Source organism: Dromiciops gliroides, chromosome 3 (genome assembly GCF_019393635.1).
Source record: "Dromiciops gliroides isolate mDroGli1 chromosome 3, mDroGli1.pri, whole genome shotgun sequence".
In the NCBI taxonomy this organism is placed as follows: Eukaryota; Metazoa; Chordata; class Mammalia; order Microbiotheria; family Microbiotheriidae; genus Dromiciops; species Dromiciops gliroides.
In genome coordinates this window covers 669,914,895-669,937,461 of record NC_057863.1, presented here as the reverse complement: position 1 = coordinate 669,937,461, position 22,567 = coordinate 669,914,895, and the positions used below count along the sequence as shown (strand labels likewise).

Sequence of the window (22,567 nt, the reverse complement as noted above, 5' to 3'; positions counted from 1 at the left end):
GTCAGGCACTTTACAAAGAGGACTCACTGGATCCTCACAACATCCTGGGAGGCAGATGCTGTTATAATCCCCACTGTACAGAAGAAACTGAGGCCAACCAGGGTGAAGTGACTTGCCCAGGGTCACACAGCTAGTGAACATCTGAGGCTGAATTTGAAGTTAGATCTTCCCCACTCCAGGCTGAGCCCTTCATTAGATTTCCAAGAACCTTCACTGGGTCCCGCCATCCCTGTGTCAGCCTGCTTCTCTCCTTCCCTTCTCTGCTGAAATATTTGAGAGAGTTGTCTACACTGACTGTCTCCACTTTCCATCATCTAGGTCTGTTCTAAACCCTTGAATCTCCCATCACTCAGGCAGGATCTCCGAGGCTGAGTCCGACTTCTCTCTGGCCGAGCTCGGCCCTTTGACCTCTCCGCAGTGGCTGCTCCGCTCCATTTCTCTGACCGCTCCCACCCACTCACCCTGGGTGTCCCCCCCCCCCCCCAGGGCTCTGTTCTGGGCCCCTGCTCCCTCGGTGGAGAGCGCCAGGTCGGGAGCCGGACAGACTCCTCTTCCTGAGTTCAAATCCAGCCTCAGACCCTTCCTAGCTGGGTGACCCCGGACAGGTCACTAACCCTGTTTGGATTGAAAGACAACGGCAGTATGATCCCTGACCTCAACATGTAAATATCCCCTCCCCCCCGACCAGAGCAATGGGGGGCAACGGAGAAGCATCCTGTTCGCTCTAAGGGGCGCACCTCCCTTCCCTGTGACCAGGACTGGAGCCAGCAGCGCATGTGCTCACAGCTGCGGGGGGCGCCGGGGGGGGGCAGTACAAGGACAGCATCTGGGGCACCATAGCAAGCGGCGGGCTGGACTCTGCCCATGCGCAAGGGGTCTCGCGAACTACATTTCCCAGAAGGAAGTGCAGCTCGCGTACAGGGCGGGGCTCGGCGGGGGCCCTCTCCGGTCTGTGTCATTTCCGCCACCGTCGCCGCCTGGGTTCCAGCTTGCCGAGGCTGCATCGGCTCTGCTCCGCCCCCACTTGAGCCGCTGCCGGGTCCGAGCCCTGGGTCTCGGGCCGGGGTGAGTAGGATCTGGCGGCCCGGGCCGGGCAGTGGTGGGGGAGCTCGATGCAGGTTTGGCTGCCCCGGGACGGGGGAGGGGATGGCTTACCTGCCGGGAGCGCCGAGCATGCGCAGTGCAAGTCCAACCCCCCCACCTCCCGCCTCCCGTGCATGCGCTCTGAGCTCTCGAGGTGCCTGGGGGCTCCTCACCTCCTCTGTAGCCTGCTGTGGCTTCCTATGGCCTTGGGGAAGCTCCTGCCGTACAGTCTGACCCCATCTTCCCTTTCTGTGGGCCGGGGGTCTCCCCTTCCCCCGAAGATCACCCCTAGGCCTGGACTCCTCTCTGCCTCCTTTAAGAAGACAGCCAGACTCCAGGCCGGCCTCAGTTTCCCTGCCTGTAATCCGGGGGGCAGTGACGCTCCCCGGTAGGAGGCCCAAGGCCCCTCTGCCTCCCCCTCTCCCTGGCACCCCCGTCCAGCCTCGGGCCTCTGGGCTTCCTCCTGCGCCCATGTCCCTGTCCCTGCGGCCAAGGGCCGGCCCCGCGGCCCCGCCAGACGCTGCCCAGCCCAGCCTGACCCCTCCTCTCGCCATTTCCTCCCCAGCTGGACATCCCCGAGCACACGCGGCCCAGAGGGAGGAGGAGATGGCGCCTGTGTCCCCCCAGGTGAGGGGCCCTCTGGGGCTCAGGACTGGGCATGAGCCCACGGGGGAGGCTCGTCCTTAGGGGGCTGCCTCCAAGACCCACCGACATTCGCTTTGGGGAAGGGTCTTCCTGCAGAGACTCCCGGGGATACCAGAGAGGGGCCCTGTCAGGCTTCCCGGGGGTGTCCTCGGTGGTCAAGGCTGTTGTCATCCCCGGACAGTGACTGCCAAGCGATCTGCAAAAGGGTGGGGGGGGGAGTCCCCGAGGGTCTGCCTGGGGAGGGCAGAGCCCGCTGGACACAGGCCAGAGCAGCTGCCCGGGGCGCCTCCCTGCTGGGCCTATGAGAGCAGAGGGTCCTGTGGGTCAGAGGCAGGCCTGGAATGCAGGACCAAGAATCAGACCCCTCTGCCATCCCCCACAGCCGAGTGGGCATCAGTGGGAAGGGTCGCCTGCTGTCCAGCTTCCTTCCTGAGAAGCCACGTGTCCTGCATCTTGTAGGGCTCTGTGACATTCGGGGACGTGGCTGTGGACTTCTCCCAGGATGAGTGGGGTCACCTGGACCCTGCCCAGAAGGAGCTGTACCGAGAGGTGATGCTGGAGAACTATGGGAACCTGGTGTGCCTGGGTAAGGAGGCTCCCCTGGGACTTGGTCTCTGCTCCCCGCCCTGAGTCCATGCCCTGGGGGGCCGGAGGAGTGGGCAGAGGAGCCCAGAGGTCCTTCATCCTTGGGTGACCTCAGGACCTCAGACAGCTGGGCACCCTGGGCTCAGGCCTCTCTCCCCTACTGGTCCCTACAGACCCAAGATTCTTCCTCCAGGGCCTGGGCAGTTCAGCACCTGCAGCCTTGAGGGAGTCTTAGGCTTTGAGTGGGGCCCAGGCCCAGAGAATGAGATCTCTCTCTGAGCCCAGGGTCAGTCCCCCCACGTGCAGGGCCTGCCCCCCTACCAGGGCCTGGCACAGACCAGCTCTGCCCACCTGTCCTGGAGGGGCCCTAGGGATGGGACGCTGAGCTCTTCTCTGGCCCCAGCCCTCTCCCATTTCCCCTGAGCAGGACTGGCAGTTTCCAAACCACATGTGATTGAGCAGTTGGAGCGAGGGGAAGCGCCTTGGATGCCACGGGCAGTTGTCCCAAGGAGCTGTGGTCCAGGTGAGTGAGTGAGTGACCCCAGGCAGCTGCTGGGCAGCCTGCTCTTCTTCATCCTAATGGCTAACCTCATTGGGCTCCCATCCACCCTGTGAGATCAGTGCTACTGTGGTCCTTATCTCCATTTTACAGATGAGGAAACTGAGGCTGGTCTGGGTATGGAGACATTGCTGGGTTGACAGCTAGAAAGTGTGTGTGGCGGGCTTTGGATCCCGGACCTCTTGACTGTCCTGTGACCTCTCCATCGTGCCCTGCTACCTCCCATGGGGAAACACTTTAAATATTGGAGGGGGGCTCCCTGTGCCAGACCCCCAGGAGCATAGAGACTGATGAAGGCTACATGGGATGAGCTTCTTCATAGAGTTGAAGTTGATTCTGAGAAATGTGACCTCATGTGTCCTGCTGGGCTCAGGGAGAGAGAGGCCCTTAGAGGGCATTGATCCTTTTGCCTCCCTTCATTTGGGTTTCCATATTCTCAGCAGCCCTTCTCTTATTCATTTGGCCCTCTCTCTACTTAATGTGTATGTTCTTCTGGATAGCAAGTTCCTTTTTACTCGTGGGGCACAAAGCTGCTTGGTCAGCTTTTGCCTGTAGTCTCTCAGAGAGCACTGGGTCGTTCTGTAGGCAGGGGCTCGACCGCACAGTTTCTCCTGCCAGTCTGAGGTCTGTCAGATTCAAGCAGTTTCTAGCTGGTAGGAAACAAAAGGTGAAGTGCTCCAGGAACAGATGGAGGAAAACACCTGGTTTTCTGTTAGGATTAGGGACCCTTCCTCTCTTCTGCTGGGCAGCGGTTCTGGCTTAGAGCCAGGAGAACACTCGACCTTCATCTGGTTGGCATTTCAAGGGAGACCCAGGATCCTTGTACAAAGCTGGCCTCTCACTTTGCTGAGCTAATATATTAAGACTGTTCCCTTTGTCCTTCCTTTCTCCTTTATAACCCCAAACCTTTTAACATCAGACTCTCTTCTTTTCTCTGTTGAAGCATCTGTGGTTGATTTTTTCTTTGTAGCATCTCTGGTCCATTTCACCTCTAACATCTGTGGTGAATCTCACCTCTGCTGCATCTCTGGTCAATTCTACCTCAGCAGCATCTCAGGTCCATTTCACCTCTGCTGCATCTCTGGTCAGTTCCACCTCAGCAGCATCTCTGGTCCATTTCACCTCTGCTGCATCTCTGGTCAATTCCACCTCAGCAGCATCTCAGGTCCATTTCACCTCTGCTGCATCTCTCCAATATTCCCTCTCTGATGCTGTCTTCATCACCTCATGCCTGAAATTGATTACAGTAGCTGCTGGGGGTCTGCCTCAAGTCTCTCACTCCAGTCTATCCTCCTTTTAGCCACTAAAGTGATTTTCCTAAAGCCCAGGTCTGTTCATGTTTCACCCCCTTTCCCCTCCCCCTGCAACTCCAGTGGCTCTCCGTCACCTCCAGGATCAAATAAGGAATCCTCTGTTGGGCATTTGAAACCCTTTGTAAGCTTGTTTCCTCCTACCTTTCTAGTCTTTTTGTTTGTTTGTTTTTTTGTTTTTTAAGTGAAGCAATTGGGGTTAAGTGACTTGCCCTGGGTCACACAGTTAGTAAGTGTTAAGTGTCTGAGGCCGGATTTGAACTCAGGTCTTCCTGACTCCAGGGCCAGTACTCTATCCACTGCACCACCTAGCTGTCCCCCTTTCTAGTCTTCATACACCTCACACCCCAGGCAGACTCAGCAGCCTCCTGGCTGTTCCAAGAACAAGACTGCCCTTGCAATTGCAAGCATTCTCTGTGGCTGCCCCCCATGCCTGGGCCACTCTCCTCCCTTATCTCCACTTATTGACTTCTCTGGCTTCTGACAAGGCCCAGTTGAAACCCCCCTCCTACAAGAAGCCTCCTGATTGTAGATCACCTCTGATTTATTCTGACGATACCTTATTTGTCCAGAGTTTGGATGTTGTCTCTTCCCTCAACCCCCTCTGAGGTTAGACTGGGAGCTTCTTGAGAACTGGGGGTGGTTTTTCCTCCCCTTGTATTCCCAGTAGTTAGCACAGTGCCTGGCACGTAGTAAGCCCTTAATTCTTCTTGACTTGACTTGGGCCAGGTGACTGGAATTTATCAAAGGGAACTTCATGATCTCTTATTCTCTTTTCATTTAGATTGATAATTAACTCTGTTTTGTTTTGTTTTTTGTTTTGTGGGGCAGTGAGGGTTAAGTGACTTGCCCAGGGTCACATAGCTAGTGTCAAGTGTCTGAGGCTACATTTGAACTCAGGTCCTCTTGAATCCAAGGCCAGTGCTTTATCCACTGAACCACCTAGCTGCCCCAGATAATTAACTCTGTGTTAGCCATATTTCTTCTGTCCTTCCCAATCCATAAACACAGTAGTTTCTGAGCATCTCTTCTTCCTCTCACTAGTCAGTATCTTCATCCTATATCCTTGAAACAATCATCTTATACCTCCTTTGAGCCATCTCTCTTACTCATGTAATTAAAACCTGACAAAACCAAAAAGTTCTTTGTCTTTGCATTTCCTCAACTAACTTCACTTTTCAGCATTGTCACACTTGACCATGTGCTCAAAGCTCTATGTTCTTCCTCTGTTAGCTTTCCTCCATTATCTTTGCTTTGTCTTCTTTGAACCTTGACAGTCAATGAAACTGCTCTCTCCTTATTGCCTAATAGGGATGGCCTTGCTCAGTCTTCTTACTGTTTGGTCTCCAAACAGTATTTTGCCCCGGTAACCGCCCCCCTCGCATTCTGGATCCTGTCTCCTCTCTGGCTCTTTGTGACATTGCTCTCCCTTGGCTCCCCAGACGTGTGCTTGGCCTTTTGCCAGAGACCTGCACAAAGGCATTTATGGGAGACTCATCAGGTTTGCAGGGTGATATCAGGGAGCTGGAAGGGAGGGCTAATACAATGGATGATAGAGTCAGGATCTCAGGGGTCTTGATGGGCTAGAGCGTTGGGCAGAATCTAATAAGATGGGATTGACTAGAAATATTATACAGTCTTATGCTTGGATACAGACCATCTACTTTGGAAACACAAGTTGGGGGAGGCCTGGGTGGACAGCATTAGGTGTTCTGACAGAGATCTGGAAATTTGAACAGGCTTCAGGTATAAGAATGGCCTGTGGCAATCAAAAAGCTAAGTAACTAGTGGGGTACATTAAGAGGGGTATGGCCTCTAGGAATGGGGAGGTGATCATTAAGCCGAGTCAACAAGCATTTGTTTTAAATCATCAAAGTATTTGATTATTTTCCAGTTACATGTAAAGATAGTTTTCAACATGTTTTCATAAGATTTTGAGTTCCAAATTTTTTTTCCCTCCCTCCCTTTCCTCCCCCCTCCCCAAGACAGAAAGCAATCCAATATAGGTTATATATGTACAATCACGTCAAACATTTCTGTATTAGTCATGTTGTGAAAGAAGAATCAGAACACAAGGGCAAAACCTCAAAAAAGGAAAAAAAAACAGCCAAAAAGAAATAGTCTGGTTCAATCTGCATTCAGAATCCACAGTTCTTTTTTCTGGATGTAGAGAACATTTTCCATCGTGAGTCCTTTGGAATTGTCTTGGATCATTGCACTGCTGAGAGGAGCCAAGTCTATCACAGTTGATCATCACAAAGTGTTACTGTTACTGTGTTCAGTGTTCCCCTGGTTCTACTCATCTCACTCAGCATCAGTCCACTTAAGTCTTTCCAGGTTTTTCTGTTTGTTTTTTTTGTTTTTGTTTTTGTTGTTTTTGTGGGGCAATGGGGGTTAAGTGACTTGCCCAGGGTCACACAGCTAGTAAGTGTCAAGTGTCTGAGGCCGGATTTGAACTCAGGTACTCCTGAATCCAGGGCCAGCACTTTATCCACTGTGCCACCTTGCCACCCCTCCAGGTTTTTCTGAAATCTGCCTGCTCATCATTTCTTACAGCACAAAAGTATTCCATTAGATTCATATACCACAACTTCAACAAGCATTTCTTAAGTGCCTCCTAACATGCCAGACACTGTGTGCCAAGTGCTAAAAGCTCACTGCACAGAATTCATCCACATTTCATGGTCAGTTTGGAGTGGTGTGGTTCAAGAATTATATTGATGAGCTGACTGCTGTCCAGAGGGTAGCGAGTAGGATGGTCTCTGACGTAGGACAACCTGTCAAAGGGATGTTGTTTAGCCTGAATCAAGGAAGACTTGGGGTGGGGCGTAAGAGCTGCCTTTGAAATATTTAGTAGTCTTATTCTGTTTGGCTCCAGAGGCGGAATCTGGAGCACTGGGTGGAAGTTGTAAGGATGCAGATTTAGGCTTGATGTCAGGAAGAACTTGTTAACAATTAGCACTATCCAGAAGTGGAAGGAGCCACCCTGAAAGGTGTTAGGTTCCTCTTTGAAGGTCTTCAAGCAGAAATGGTCTCTCTTCAGCTCTGTTGTGAGAGGGGCCCTTTCATGGATGGAGTGCACTGAAAGTTGCTGACATCCTTTCCTATTTCTAAGCTCCATAGATCTCTTGGCAGAGATGTGATACAGAAGAGATGCAGAATGGAACATGTATTTCCAGTCAGGGCTGGTATTGGATTTGTTTTTGGTACAAAGGAGAGTTTATTTGTTTTTTTTTAACTGGGGTTAAAAGCTGTATGAAGAGTAGTGGAATAATGAGAGTAATAGTAAAAACTAGAAGAAGAGAACATCAGTGAAAAATGTAAAAATATGGATGAGCAAAAGAAGGACCGGAAGCAGACCCCAACAAGCTAGACATTGGTGCTAGTGTGGTGGGATAGTGGCTAGAGGGCCCGCCTCCCAGCCAAGAAAGTGTTGGCTCATCTCCTGTCCCTGACCCTTGCTGGCCATGTGACCCCGTGTGAGTCGCTTCAGCTCTCAGTGCCTCAGACAACTCTACGATCATAGGCTGCAAAGAGGGTGCTAGCCTGCATTGGGTGTTTCCTTCTGCCTTCTGCCACTCAAATAATGGCAACAGTCTCCAGCCCTAGTCCCTACTTGAAGAAACCATAAGGTGCACATAATAGATATTCACAAGTTCTCTTTGCCCTCTTCTTGGTTCTTCTCTACATATGGAAATAGTCATGTTTATTGATGGTTGTCAAGTTGTTCATCTTTTTGTTGTTGTTGTTGTTGTTATTTTGTTTTTTGTTTTTGTTTTTTTTTAATTAATAAAGTATTTTATTTTTTTCCGTTACATGTAAAGATAGTTCTCAACTTTTGTTTATACAAGCTTTACAATTTCAGATTTTTCTCCCTCTCTCCCCTCCCTGCCCCCTCCCCTAGACAGCAGGTAATCTGATATAGGTTTTATATATATATATATATATATATATATATACACATAATAACATTAATCCTATTTCTGCATTAGTCATGTTATAAGAGAAAAAATCAGAGCAATGATGAAAAACCTCAAAATAGAAAAAAACAACAGCACCAAAACCAAAAGAAATAGTATGGTTTGTTCAGCATCTATACTCCACAGTTCTTTTTTTTTTTTTCTTGGATTTGGAGATCCTCTTCCATCACAAGTTCCCTGGAACTCTTCTGTGCCATTGCATTGGTGAGAAGAATATAGTCCATCACAGTAGGTCAACACTCAATGTTGATGATACTGTGTACAATGTCCTTCTGGTTCTGCTCATCTCACTCATCATCAGCTCACGCAAGACCCTCCAGGTTTCTCTGAACTCCTCCTGCTCATCATTTCTTACAGCACAATAGTATTCCATTGTATTCATATACCACAACTTGTCCAGCCATTCCCCAATGGATGGGCACCCCCTCAACTTCCAATTCCTTGCCACCATGTAAAGAGCAGCTATAAATACTTTTGTACATGTGGGTCCCTTTCCCCTTTCCATGATCTCTTTGGGAAAAAGACCCAAAAGTGGTATTGCTGGGTCAAAGGGAATGCACAGTTTTATCGCCCTTTGGGCATAATTCCAAATTGCTCTCCAGAATGGTTGGATCAGTTCACAGCTCCACCAACAATGGATTAGTGTTCCAATTTTCCCACAGCTTCTCCAACATTTATTATTTTCCTTTTTTGTAATTTTAGCCAATCTGATAGGTGCCAGGTAGTACCTCAGAGTTGTTTTAATTTGCATCTCTATAATCATTAGAGATTTAGAGCATTTTTTCATATGGGAATAGATAGTTTTGGTTTCTTCATCAGAAAACTGCCTGTTCATATCCTTTGACCATTTCTCAATTGGGGAATGACTTGGGTTCTTATAAATTTGATTTAGTTCCCTATATATTTTAGAGATGAGGCCTTTATCAGAAGTACTGGCCATAAAAATTGTTTCCCAGCTTTCTGCCTCCCTTTTAATTTTGGATGCATTTCTTCTGTTTGTACAAAACCTTTTTAATTTAATGTAATCAAAATCATCCATTTTGCATTTCATAATATACTCTATCTCTTGTTTGGTCATAAACTGTAGGTAGACTATTCCTTTCTCTCCTAATTTACCTATGGTATCACCTCTTATGTCTAAATCATGTATCCATTTTGACCTTATTTTAGTATAAGGTATAAGTCTATGCCTAATTTCTGCCATACTATCTTCCAGTTTTCCCAGCAGTTTTTGTCAAATACTGAGTTCCTATCCCAGAAGCTGGAGTCTTTGGGTTTATCAAACACCACATTACTAGTGTCATTTACTACTGCATTTCCTGAGCCTAGCCTATTCCATTGATCTACTACTCTATTTTTTAGCCAGTACCAGATAGTTGGTTTTTGTTTTTTTTTTTAGTGAGGCAATTGAGGTTAAGTGACTTGCCCAGGGTCACATAGCTAGTAAGTGTTAAGTGTCTGAGGCCGGATTTGAACCCAGGTACTCCTGACTCCAGGGCCGGTGCTCTATCCACTGCGCCACCTAGCTGCCCCCAGTACCAGATAGTTTTGATGACTGCCGCTTTGTAGTAAAGCTCCAGGTTTGGTACCGCTAACCCACCTTCCTGTGAATTTTTTTTTTTTAAAGATAAAAAGCATATGGAATAAGAACATTTACATTTTTGTTTGTTTCTTTCAGATTGGGAGGCTACTGAAACCATGGCTTCATCTCTAAAGCTGGACCTCTCCGGGGAAACTTCCTTCCAGGAAAGACTCAGGAAGGACAGTGCTGCTGCCTGCCAACTGAGGAAGGCCTTCAAGTTTGATGGCAGGTCAGAAAGGCAGCAGATCGATGAGGCGAAATCTCTTCAGCAAACAAAATTCATCCAAAACAAACTTCCCCATGAAGTACAACGGCACGAATATAATAAATGTGGCCAAAACTTCAGTCTAGGACCAATCATTTTTCCACAACAGAGTATAAGTATAGGAAGTATACATCAGTGTGATATGAATCAAAAGAGCTTTCGCCTCTATTCAGACGTTAGGAATTATAACCAAATCTGTGTTAAACAAGTATTTTCTAAGTATAATGAATTTCAGGATTCCTTTCATTATAATTCAAACCTTACTGGGAATGCTGTGATACATTCTACAGGGAAACTTAATGAAGGTAACACCTTATTCCTGAGCTCACAGCTTACACAACTGCAAAGAATTCACACTGCATGGGCACCTTATGAATCTAATGAACGTGGAAAGGCCTTCAGCAAGAGCTCAGAGCTTATTGCGCATCAGTCAGTTCAAGCTGGACAGCAGCCCTTTGAAGTTAATGAATATGAAAAGGTCTTCTTGCCAAGCACAAATCATACTGAATATCAGTTAGTTCATGCTGGAGAGATACCTTGCAAATTTAAACAATGCAGCAAAGCATTTTTTCTGAATTCACAACTTGGTGTACATCAGAGACTGCATGCTGGAGAAAAACGTTACAAATGTAATGAATGTGGGAAAGGTTTCCGCCAGAAAGCAAAACTTAATATACATATAAGAATTCATACTGGAGAGAAACCTTTTAAATGTAATGAATGTGGAAAGGCCTTCCGTGAGAGCTCAGACCTTACTCTGCATCAGAGAATTCACACTGGAGAGAAGCCTTATAAATGTAGTGAATGTGGGAGGGCCTTTAGGCGGAGCAAAAACCTTACTCTCCATTGGAGAATTCACACTGGAGAGAGACCTTTTGAATGCAATGAATGTGGGAAAGCTTTCCGCCAAAGCTCAGACCTCTCTCAACATCAGAGAATTCATACTGGAGAGAAACCTTATGAATGTAAGGAATGTGGAAATGTCTTCCGCCAGAGCTCACATCTTATTCTACATCAGAGAATTCATACTGGGGAGAAACCATATGAATGCAATGAGTGTGGAAAGGCGTTTCGCCTAGGATCACAGCGTAATGTACATCAGAGAATTCATACTGGAGAGAAACCGTATGAATGTAATGAATGTGGGAAGGCCTTTCGCAAGAGTTCATACCTTACTCAACATCAGAGGATTCATACTGGAGAAAAACCGTATAAATGTAATGAATGTGGGAAATCCTTCAATCGGCGTAGAAACCTTACTTTCCACCAGAGAATTCACACTGGTGAGAAACCATATGAATGTAATGAATGTGGAAAGACCTTTAGCTCAAACAGAAACCTTACTCTCCATCAGAAAATTCATACTGAGAAGACAACATAAAAATGTTGAGAAATACCTCTATCACAGATCAGACTTTAATGAAGATCAGAGAACTCGTAGTAGGGAACAACTTTATCAGTGGAAAGAAGGTTGGAAGATCCTCCACCAGAGCACAAAATTAACCAAACCTCAGTTCATGCTGGAAAGAAACCATATAAATCTCACAAATAAGAGAAGGCATTCCCTAGTTTGAAAGTTAGTATGCACCAGAGTTCACAGTGGAATTCCTTATGAATGGAATGGCTGGGAAGTTGTGCCAGAACTGTTCCCCTCCCCAACCCCACACCCTCAATCTGTATCAGAATTCATGTTGTAAAGAAACCTTATGAATGTGAAAAGACCTTCAGTTGAAGTAGAACCCTTAATCTTTAGGGAATTCACAGTGGAGGGCAACCATATGAATATACTCAATCAGCACGCATTGATTAAGAACTTACAATATGCCAGATACTGTGCTAGTACTAGAGATACCAAAAAAAAAAAAAGCATAAAGTTCCTCCCTTCAAGGAGTGTACATTTTATTGGAGGAGACAACACATAGGTAAATAGCTGTATATTTGATAGGAAGTAGATGGAAGGTAACTTTAGAGAGAAAGGTGTGAGCAGCTGGGTGGAGGGGGAAGGGAAGGGAAGAGAGGGGTGAACAGGACTGGTAAAGGCCTCTTGAAAGCAAGATCTCATTTTGAGCTGAGCCCTGAAGGAAGACACAGATTCTGAGATGAGGGAGAGCCATTCTTGGAATGTGGGACAACTGCTGCAATGACATGCAAATGGGAGGTAGAGTTTCAGGTGTGAGGAATAGCAATTAGACCAATATGCTCAAACCATAGGGTACAGAAAAGGTAGTACTGGGTAAGAAAGCTGGAAAGAGGAAGAAGCCAGATTGTGAAGAGCTTTATATCCTAGAGGACTTGATATCCTAGATGTGATAAGGATCTATTAGAGTATATTGACCAGGGCGTAGAAGAACAGATGGGTGTGCCTTGGTCAAAATTGTGCTTTAAGTAGCCACTGTCATGAGTATGATAGATCCTAGCTTCTTTTTTTGTTTGTTTTTGCGGGGCAATGGGGGTTAAGTGACTTGCCCAGGGTCACACAGCTAGTAAGTTTCAAGGGTCTGAGGCCGGATTTGAACTCAGGTACTCCTGAATCCAGGGCCAGTGCTTTATCCACTGTGCCAACTAGCTGCCCTGAGCCTAGCTTCTTAAACTGTGGGTCATGACCCTATGGGGGTCATGTAATTGAATGTCGGAGTCATGAAAAATTGTGTATGACCAGAGCAAGTGGATGTTGGGAGTAAGCTGTGGTTATCATTGATTGATGTGTTCAGCAACAAGACACAAACATTAGGATTTCCAGAGTAGTAAGTTGTGTGAACCCAATCTGACTCACCAACAGGTTGAGATTTGGAAGGGAGGAAAGTACTGCTAGAGCAGGAATTATGGCCTGGGAGAGTACTGAGGGATAGGAAGGAGGGGAAGTCAGTCAGGACAAAGAACAGGGTTCAGATAGTAAGGATAGAGATGGAACCAAGATGGTATTTGGAAGGAAAATCAGTTCTTGAAATAGCAGTACAACATTTCTGAATGATAGTAGCATCATGACCATGGTAATAGCCATGAGCATGCCATGGATAGCTGAGATGGAGCAGAGGAGTGGGACCTTGGATGTGAGAAGACCAAAGGACTGGGCAGCTGGGGTATGAAGGTAGGTGTTGGGGTTGAGAGGTGACTGAACTCCTTGAGAAAATGTTCTAAGCTCATAGGTAAAAAATCTCCCAGGATGTAGACTGAATTGGTCGTTTTGGATAAAATAAATCCCAAGAGAGGAGAGGTTGAGTGATGGTGGGAGAATGAAAGTCTGAAAGTGTCAATGGGGAATAAGGCATGTTTGATGCCCCCAGTGGGACCAGTGATTCGGAGGAGGGGGCAGTTTATAAGAGAAAATGCCATGGGTACTGATGAGGATGGGCAGGGATGAGTTGCCAAATCGTGGTGAATGGCACAGTTTGGAAGAGACCTGAAATAAAAATCAATTTGCTAATCATGGGGCAAGGCTTTAAGATGGCGTAGTAGAAGGGGCTGGGCACACTGAGGGGGTAGGCTACTCCATAGAACACAGGAAGACCTGGCACTAATTGTGTGGCCCTAGATAAGTCCTTTAATCTCTTTGGGCTTAAGGTCCTTCATATGTAAGATGGGAATAATAGGACTGCTGTGGGGAACATAAGTCCAGTGTTTTGTGAATCTTAAAACCGTATAAATGCTTGTTATTCGTTCAGTTCAGGTGGATGGACATAAGGGAATGGACAATATGGGATTGGTGAAGAGCTTGTCCTTTGGCAGTCAGAGGTTCAGTATCACTGTTGAGATGAAAATGAAGGCAAGTCTGCTAGCTACTGGCGAGTTGGTCCAGGCAGAATCAGTGCCAAGTCTGCTACAGGTAATTAGGAAGTCCTGTCTCCCCACATCCCAGGCTGCAACTGCCTGGCTGTTGTGTCAGACAGCCAACTAGAATTTTTAAGCACTGTGCTAAGTGTGGAGGATATAAAAAAGGCAAAAGACAGTCCTTTCTTTCAAGTCTGTGCTAACGTTTTTGGGACATCTTATATTTAGCAACAGAGTCCTGCCTCAGTGCTAGCAAAGAGACCCCTGTAATGTCCTGGCCAATTGTTTGACCCCCTGGCTGATAGTCCCTGAGGGAGTGGCTGCTGCTGCTGATTCAGTGACTGCCAAGGCCTGTTCCTGGTTTGCTGGGGCCGGATCTGTGCTGGCACAACCTACACTGGACTGCACCCCCCTTTCACCTGGGTGGGACGGACCTTTCCTGCTGAGCTTCTAAGTTGTCTTTGGCTGGGAAAGTATTTCACCCTGACCTTTTGTGGGTTCTGCTGCTCAAGCAATTGACTTATGGCATCATTTGAAGGAGTCTTGGTGAGAGCTCAGGCGGGTTACTACCTTTCCTCTACCATCTTGGCTCTGCTTTGGGACGTCATCTATTTAGAATAAATCAGAGATGAACTTAGAGGGCACTGGTGTTAAGGGGACCAGGGAGAGCTACCTGCAGAAGGTAGGACAGGAGCTGAGCCTCAAAGGGAACCGGAAGGCAGCAGTGAGGAGGAAGGGCGTTCCAAACATGGGCAACAGTACAAAGAGTGGGGAGAAAATGGAGTGTTTGAGGAACAGCAAGAAAGGCTGGATCATAGAATGGGTCAAGTCAGCAGGTACTGTGTGCTAAGTTCAGGATACAGAGAAAGGCCAAGCCATGATGGTCCCTGCTCTGAAGGAGCTCGCCTAATGGGGGAGACCACATGCAAATAACCAGGTCCATAAGAGACATGGTGGGGGTAGCTAGGTGGCGCAGGGGATAGAGCACTGGCCCTGGATTCAGGAAGACCTGAGTTCAAATCCAGCATCAGACACTTAACACTCACTAGCTGTGTGACCCTGGGCAAGTCACTTAACCCTCTGCCCTGCAAAAAAAACAGACAAACAAAAAAAGAGACATGGTGCAAATGGGAGGTATTCTGGAGGGGACTAACAAAGGCCCCTAAAGATAAGATTGGACCTGAGAGTGCAAGGAAGCTCAGAGGAACATTCCAAGTAGAGAGTGAAATTACAGAGTTGGATGGAATGTTATGGGTGAGACCAATGCTACTATAGGATGGGGAGTGATGTGTATGAAGACTGGAAAGAGGAATGATCCAAGTTGTGAAGGGTTTTAAGAGTGAAACAGGATTTTATATTTGATCCAGGAGTCGGTAGAATTTGTTGAGTGGGGGGTGGGAGGGAATGACGTGGTCAGACCCATGCTTTAGGGATGTCAGTTCGGCTACTGAGTGGAGGATGGACGAGTCAAGGGGAGGTGAGGCAGGAAGGCCAACCAGAAGGCCACTGTCGATTAGGGCCAGAACCAGGGTGTCAGGAGAAGGAGGTGTATAGGAGAGGCGTTATGAAAATAGGATACTCTGGGTGAGAGTGAGGAGTCCAGGACAATGCCCAGGTTGTGAGCCCAGGTGCCTGGCAGGATGGTGGTGCTTATGCTGTTGGTAATGGGGATATTTAGAAGAGGGGAGGGCTTGGGGGCAAAGTTAATGATTACTGTTTTGGACATGTTGAGTATAAGATGTCTAGAGGAGGTCCAACTGGAGATGTCAATAGGCAGTTGGTGTTAACTGATCTGGAAGTCAGGAGAGAGGTTAGTTGTGGCTAAACCTGAGAATCATCTCCATAGAGATGATAATTGAGTCCGTGAGAGAAGGGAGTATGACATGGATGAAGATCCAGCAGTGCAGACTGAGAAGGTAGAAGAACCAGGAAGGAGGGGTGTCCTGAAAGCCCAGAGAGCAAAGGATGGTTAAGTGTCCCAGGCTTCATCCGTCAAGGAGAATGAGGATTGAGAAGAGGCTAGATGACTGGTGGTTTTGGAGAGGGTACTTGCGGTGGAATGATGAGGAGAGAAACCAGACTGTAAGGGGTTAAGAAGGAAGCGAAGGTACAAATTTTTGACCTTGAGTTTATCAAGAACAAAGCAAGAGACAGACCAACAGCTACTGGGGAAAGTGACGAAGATCAATGACGGGGCTAGAAGGACCAAGTGAGGGCGAGCGCTTGTAGGGAGTAGGCAAAGAGCCAGTGGATGGAGAGAGATTGAAGTGAGGGAGTGGGGGTGGCAGGGGACGATCTACTGGAGGAGAAAGGATAGAATGGAGTCAAGGGGGCATGCTACTTAATAGACATTTATTAAATAGTGATTATGTGCCAGGCACTGCTAAGCATAGGGAATAGAAAGTCAAAAGCAGATCCTGTCCTCAAGGAACTGAAGAGGGGGAAGGGCAGAGAGAAAGGCCCCCAGTGGGTGGCAATGGGAAGATGATGAAGTCTAGAGTGCATCTGGTAGGAGATGAAGAGCTGGCCGGCCTGAGTGGCCTTCCTTCCATGGAGATTCTAGGAGGAACACTCAGATCGAGGAGCCCCAGGGACAGAGACTGATTTCTGATGACATCTCCTGGGGCACACTAGAAGACCAGAGGAGCACAGCCAGGGGAACAAAGAGCCTGAATGCTCTTCTTGAGGGAGGGTCTGGGGGAAGCGTCACCCACCAGAGGAGGGGTTGGAGGGCAACACTCAACTGATCCCCTTTCTCCCAATCAACCTCCCTCAAGCTGAAAGAAAAGAAAAACAAAATGCATAACAAAGGAGTCAAAGCAAAGCCACACATCAGCCAAGGCTGAAAATCCATGTCTGATTCTGTATCTGAATCTATCCCTTCTCACCTGGTGGGTAGTATGCTCCATTATTTCATCCTCTGCGGTTAGGGTTGATCATTGCATTGATGATAAAGCAGTAGATAGTTTTTATTAAATCCTACATGTTGGGCACTGTCCTAAGTTCTGGGAACACATATAAATGCAAATGAGATAGCCCCTGCCCTCAAGTAGCTTACATTTTTTTAAATTATAAAAGTATTTTATTATTTTCCAATTACATGTAGAGATAGTTTTCAACATTTTTTTTTTTGGTGAGGCAATTAGGGTTAAGTGACTTGCCCAGGCTCACACTGCTAGTAAGTGTCAAGTGTCTGAGGCCAGATTTGAACTCAGGTCCTCCTGACTCCACTGCGCCACCTAGCTGCCCCATAACATTTGTTTTTATAAGATTGCTAGTTTCAAATTGTTCTCCCTCCCTCCTCCCCATACATATACATATAGGTTATATATGTACAATCGTATTAAACAAATTTCTGCGTTAGTCTTGCTGTGAAAGAAGAGTCAGAACAAAAAGGAAAAACCTCAGAAAAGAAAAACAACAGCACCCAAAGCATGTGTGGTACCTTTAGCAAGGTGTAGCTTCCTTCCTTATCTCTTAATTAGATCGATTTTCGTCTTTGCTTTGTCTGAGAGAAGGATTGAAGTAGCTTATGTTCTGGTGGACAGAAGGCAACATGAGATGATGCACAGCATGTGCTGTGTGAAGGACATGGTGAGCAGACAGGTCCCTGACTGAAGAAGGCAAAAGACTCACCTACAGAGCTGGGATGGGCAAGGGGAGCCAGGGGGAGCGCCTGAGTTTCCAGGAGGAGGGGGCGGTCAGGGAGTTCATGAATCTTAGGAAAGACGGGAGACCGCTCCTTCTGCACAAGGTTCAAATGCTATGTATTGGTTAAGAGCTGAGTACAGCAGTCCAAACAAAACTGGATAAGCTGACTTCAGAGCCTTTGCTAAAACTTGTGATTACTACATTTACTCGGCTCCAAATGGGCTTTTGTTCTGAGTCCAGAGATCTCCCATCCTTTATCCAGCATCCCAGGCAAAGTACTGCCTAGCTCCCTCCATCATCATTTCATCCCTGGGGGGCTTTGTCAATAGCTTTGTTGGATCCCCTACCATGACACCGTTTGTCTAAATGTGATCTGTAGTTGATCCTACCAAAGGATCCAACTGGGACAGAAATCTCGAAATCGGGTTATACCCCTTGGATAGTTTTTTGGGGGGAGTGGATGGGCTATCTCCCCTGCATGGGGAACTGCCAGGCCCATTCTGTGGCTCCCAGTTGTGTTCTTAGAGAAGCCATCCTCACACTCCCCACCCTTTAAAAGAGGAAATCTTTCAAGGCCCTTACACAAAAACATCATGTGTTCATCCCAGAGAACCTTAACGCCTTTTAAACCTAGACAATATAAGGACTCCGCAACATTCACTGAATGGGGAGGTTCTTTATCACCCAACTTTGCCTTATCAACATCCATCAAGGTCACCAGAAACTTTGACAAGGAATGAAAATGAAAGTTACCTTCAAAGATGACACCAAAGTGTTCCAGATCTACTGTCATTCTTTTCATTTGTAGCCTAAGCTCCTTGATACACACACACGTGTAGACAAATACAGGTTTCTGCCGTCCAACAGAATACACTGAAAATTCCTTACAAATGTCCAAGAGTAATCTTGGCCATATTGACATTGCCAACCAGGGAAAAGAATAAGCAGCAGAGGTTATTTTGGGATTTCCGACCTCAATCTCTTCTGCTCTATGCCTGTTGTTATTCTGTCCTCCAAATCAAACATTTACAATTTTTAAAAAATTCATTTTGGTGGGGGCAGCTAGGTGGTGCAGTGGATAAAGCACAGGCCCTGGAGTCAGGAGGACCTGAGTTCAAATACGGCCTCAGACACTTAACACTTAATAGCTGTGTGACCCTGGGCAAGTCACTTAACCCCAATTGACTCACCAAAAAAAAAAAGGAAAAATTTCATTTTGAACTTGAACACAAAATGACAAAAAAAAACCAAACCCCAAACCCATTTCCATGTACACAGCACAATGTAAAAAGAGGATTCAATATAAAACAATGAATTTCCATCTCACAGTTTACTTTTTAAAAAAAACCATTATGTAATAAATACTATACATCATTTTCAAAGCTACCCTGCTTTTCTGTGCTTCCTTCTGTAATGTTTAAAATCTAATGTGTGGTTGCCTTCTTTCTTCTTCCAGTGTGGGGGGAGAACTAGCTACGGTGTACTTATAGGCACCAGGTTTTGGCATTAAGCATTTATTAAAGAATAAAGGGAGGGGCAGCAAGGTGGCGCAGTGGATAGAGCACCGGCCCTGGATTCAGGAGGACCTGACTTCAAATCCGGCCCCAGGCAAAAATCTAGGACCACAAACAATGAAACTGCCAAGCAGCATGTCTGTAGGGTGCTTCATCACTGGGAGCTGAGGTTAGAGATCTGGACAAAGGACATCACCCCCATTCATCTGCTTTCAATCCCTCATCCACTGCTCTCCACCTTCAAAGAAAGAACTGATGCTGCTAGAATACAGACTGAAGCAGGCTCTTTTTGACTTTCATTTTTTTCTTTTATTCAAGTTTTCTTGTACAAAATGACTAGTATGGTAAAGTTTTACATCATTGCACATGTATAACCCATATCTGATTGCTTACCTCCTCAGGGAGGGTAGAGGGGAGGGAGGAAAGGAGGGCTAGAATTTGGAACTCAAAACTATAAATAAAAATGTTTATTATTTAAAAACAAAAAGAGATGATTCAATGACTGCCCCAACTTCTACGTTTCTAGGATGTAGGAATGAAACACAGCTACACTTTAAGGAAAGCATAAATGTCCCTGCCTTGGGAGGCAGGGTGGATTTTTCTAGCTGCCAGCCACCCCCAGCCCCACCAGGATTCTTCAGCTCAGGAAAAGCAGAGTCCAAGAGGTGCAGGGCTGTGGAAAAAAGGAAATGATGAGGCCTAGCCCTACCTGGTCACCCTGTGATGTACAAACTATGAACCCCACCCCCTGACTGTTAGAGCAAAGGCCAGAGGGGCATCACAGGCTGCTTCTGAGATCCAAACTGATCTCCACTATGTGGGAGGCATTCACTGCGCTGGCTATGCCCAGCCATTCTAAGGAGGGACAGCAGAGAAGGTTCTCAGCAGGGGCAGGAGGAGTCAGAAGCAGAGTCAGGAAGGAAATGAAGTACACCTGGCCTATGCCAACACCCCAGATGGAAGTCTTCCGAAGGGGTCCCCCATGGGAGAAAAGCCAGAGAGGCAGGGGGATGCTCCAGGGTGAGACAGCTGAGATCTTAAAAGTCAGAAGCAAAAGCTTTGGAAAGCAGCCCAGCCTTCAAGAATGTAGTGACTTTAGGGCACCAGCCCTGGAGTCAGGAGGACCTGAGTTCAAATTCGACCTCAGACCCGTGACACTTACTAGCTATGTGACCCTGGGCAAGTCACTTAACCCCAATTGCCTCATCGAAAAAAAAATCATATGTGTAAACGCATAAAAAATACACAGGATGACAAAGGAAATCAATTATATTATATTGATGTAGTTGCTAAAATATTTTTTTACAAGAAGTTCACAAACACTGGGGATCCACATGGAAAACAATTCTCTTCAGGTATCTTCCAATTTTGGTATTCTAAGTTGGCTTAATTTGGAAACCACTTTTTATCTCAGAGCTACAAGGTGGGACAGCAGAATGACTATTCAGAGCACACATCATGAAAAATGACTGTATCGTTAAAAATAACTGTCGGGGCAGCTAGGTGGCACAGTGGATAGAGCACGGGCCCTGGATTCAGTAGGACCTGAGTTCAAATCCGGCCTCAGACACTTAACACTTAACTAGCTGTGTGACCCTGGGCAAGTCACTTGACCCAAATTGCCTCACTAAAAAAAAAAAGGCAATAAATAAATAATAGTGTCATGAAAAATACTTGTCCCCAAATGAATCCAAACTTTAAACTGCTCAATTCTCGAAGTCACTACATGATTCCAGATACTTTTCTAAATTCCTCCAGGGACTGGTTCTGGTACCTTGACTAGATGAAAACATTTTTTGATTGAATATAAGACCCAACGATCGACTGTGTGTCAGCAGGACCTCCTGGAGTCAGTCAGGGCTCCAGGTCAGAGCCCTAAGCATCTGATGTGGGCGGGAGGCGCTCTCAGGAGCTGATGCAATCGGAATGGGGGACTCTGATCATTCGGGTCTGAAAGGTTGGAAGGGGCTGCGGCGAGAAGGGAGGGAGCAGGACAAGTCCTTGTCTATTACAGGGAGGGCGGAAGCCGCTCAAAGGCAGCCTCCTTCCCCACCTCCCCTCCCCGTCACCCCGCAAGCATCCATGAAGAGCCCCCAGCGCGCCGAGCACTAGGGATGCACAGACAGAAGGCCAAGGTGGCTCCTGCTCTGGGGGCTCAGCCCAAGGGCGGAGACGGAAGGAAAAGCGGGGGTCTCTGTCACAGGCAGCCCACGGGGCAGAACCACTGTCAAGTGGCGCAGGTTCCCCCCCCTCCCCCCCGCGCTCGGAGCCTCTGGGACCCAGCTCGGAGCTGGGCGGGGAGCCCCTCCATGATCCGCCCCATTGCTTACCTGCCCCTCCCTCCGCGCCCCCATGGCTTACCTGCCCGCCCCTCCCCTCATCGATTACTTGCCCCCCCCATTGCTTACCGGCTCGCCCCCCCCCCCGGCCTCCCCCCCCCCCCGCATTTCTTACCTGCTGCACACCCCCCCCCCATCCCGGGGGCACAATAACACACCATCGTTACCTTCTGAGTCTGCGGCTTAGTTTGTTTGTTTGTTTGTTTGTTTTGAGCAGGGCAATGAGGGTTCTGTGACTTGCCCAGGGTCACACAGCTAGTAAATGTCAAGTGTCCGAGGTCGGATTTGAACTCAGGTTCTCCTGAGTTCTTTATCCACTGCACCACCTAGCCGCCCTGCGGCTTAGTTTTTAAATTCTTCCCCCCCCCCCCCCACGCTGTTAGTTGCTCGCATTGACCCCTACAACTCCGAAGGGCACTTATTACTTACAATCAACACTGGGGGGGGGGGGGAGAGGAGGAAGGGGCGGGGGCGGGGCCAGTGGGGCCGGCCTGGGGCGGGCAGCCTCCTTGCTCCGGGAGGCCCTGGGTCCCGTGCGGAGCTGCTCACAGTCCCTGAGGACGGAGCTTCTTCCTCTCTTAATTAACCCATCACTTCATCCTCAGTTCACGCGGACGCTACGTAAACTTCGTCCCAGGGGCCGCCGGCGGCTCCAGGCATGCGCAGAAGCAGCCTCGACCTCGGGACTACAATTCCCAGAAAGCCTGGAGGACGAATCCTGAAGTAGGGCGGTGTTCCGCGGTACTGATGGCCGGTTTTGTGTCACTTCCGCCCCCAGTCCGGGCACACGCATGTGGGCTCCGGGGCCCTGGCTCCGTCCTCCATCTGCTCCACCGCTAGGCCTAGGCTGCGTCCTGATTCCCGGGCAGGAGTGGAGGCCAAGGCCGCGGGCGGGATCGGGGCGGGGTCCGCGACGGAGGGGTCCGGCAACTTCCGGAAAGTGAGAAGATCCCAGGCTGCGCATGCGCGCTGTGCTCTTACCCCACCCCCGGTAGTGGCCACGCCCTCAAATCAGGCGACCGCGCCTATTGGTCAGGTCCCATAGTGGGGTAAAGTGCTCCCAAAGAGGCAGCATTTTAGGACCGCAGACCCCTGTGGTCAGTGCTGGCAGCCGCGACCTGGGCAATCTGCTCATGACCCAGTGTGGGGCAGGCAGCCACGCCTGGGACCAAGCAGCACGCATTTATTGGGCGCCTAATGTATGTAGAGGCCAGGCGCACTACCCTGCCCCCCTCAGCTTACCCCTTAGGTGGGGGAGAGCAGGACAGAAATGCACCTGCGTAAAG

The 22,567-nt window shown here is 48.0% G+C and overlaps 1 protein-coding gene across 2 annotated transcripts; it reads left to right on the top strand.

Annotated features, from left to right (window-relative positions):
• The first annotated feature begins 940 nt into the window (after positions 1 to 940).
• Positions 941 to 16,920, top strand: LOC122746403 (zinc finger protein 347-like). Of its 2 annotated transcripts, XR_006355540.1 has the most exons (6): positions 941 to 1,065; positions 1,649 to 1,710; positions 2,188 to 2,314; positions 2,741 to 2,836; positions 9,841 to 13,097; positions 13,672 to 16,920. XR_006355540.1 is itself a non-coding variant. In XM_043991978.1 (5 exons), exons 2-5 carry the CDS (start codon positions 1,690 to 1,692, stop codon positions 11,388 to 11,390), a joined length of 1,794 nt encoding a protein of 597 aa, XP_043847913.1. In that variant the 5' UTR covers positions 941 to 1,065; positions 1,649 to 1,689; the 3' UTR covers positions 11,391 to 16,920. The 2 variants fall into 2 exon arrangements, 1 of the variants encoding a protein (XP_043847913.1); XM_043991978.1 differs by having other exon boundaries at positions 9,841 to 16,920.
• The last annotated feature ends 5,647 nt before the right edge of the window (positions 16,921 to 22,567 follow it).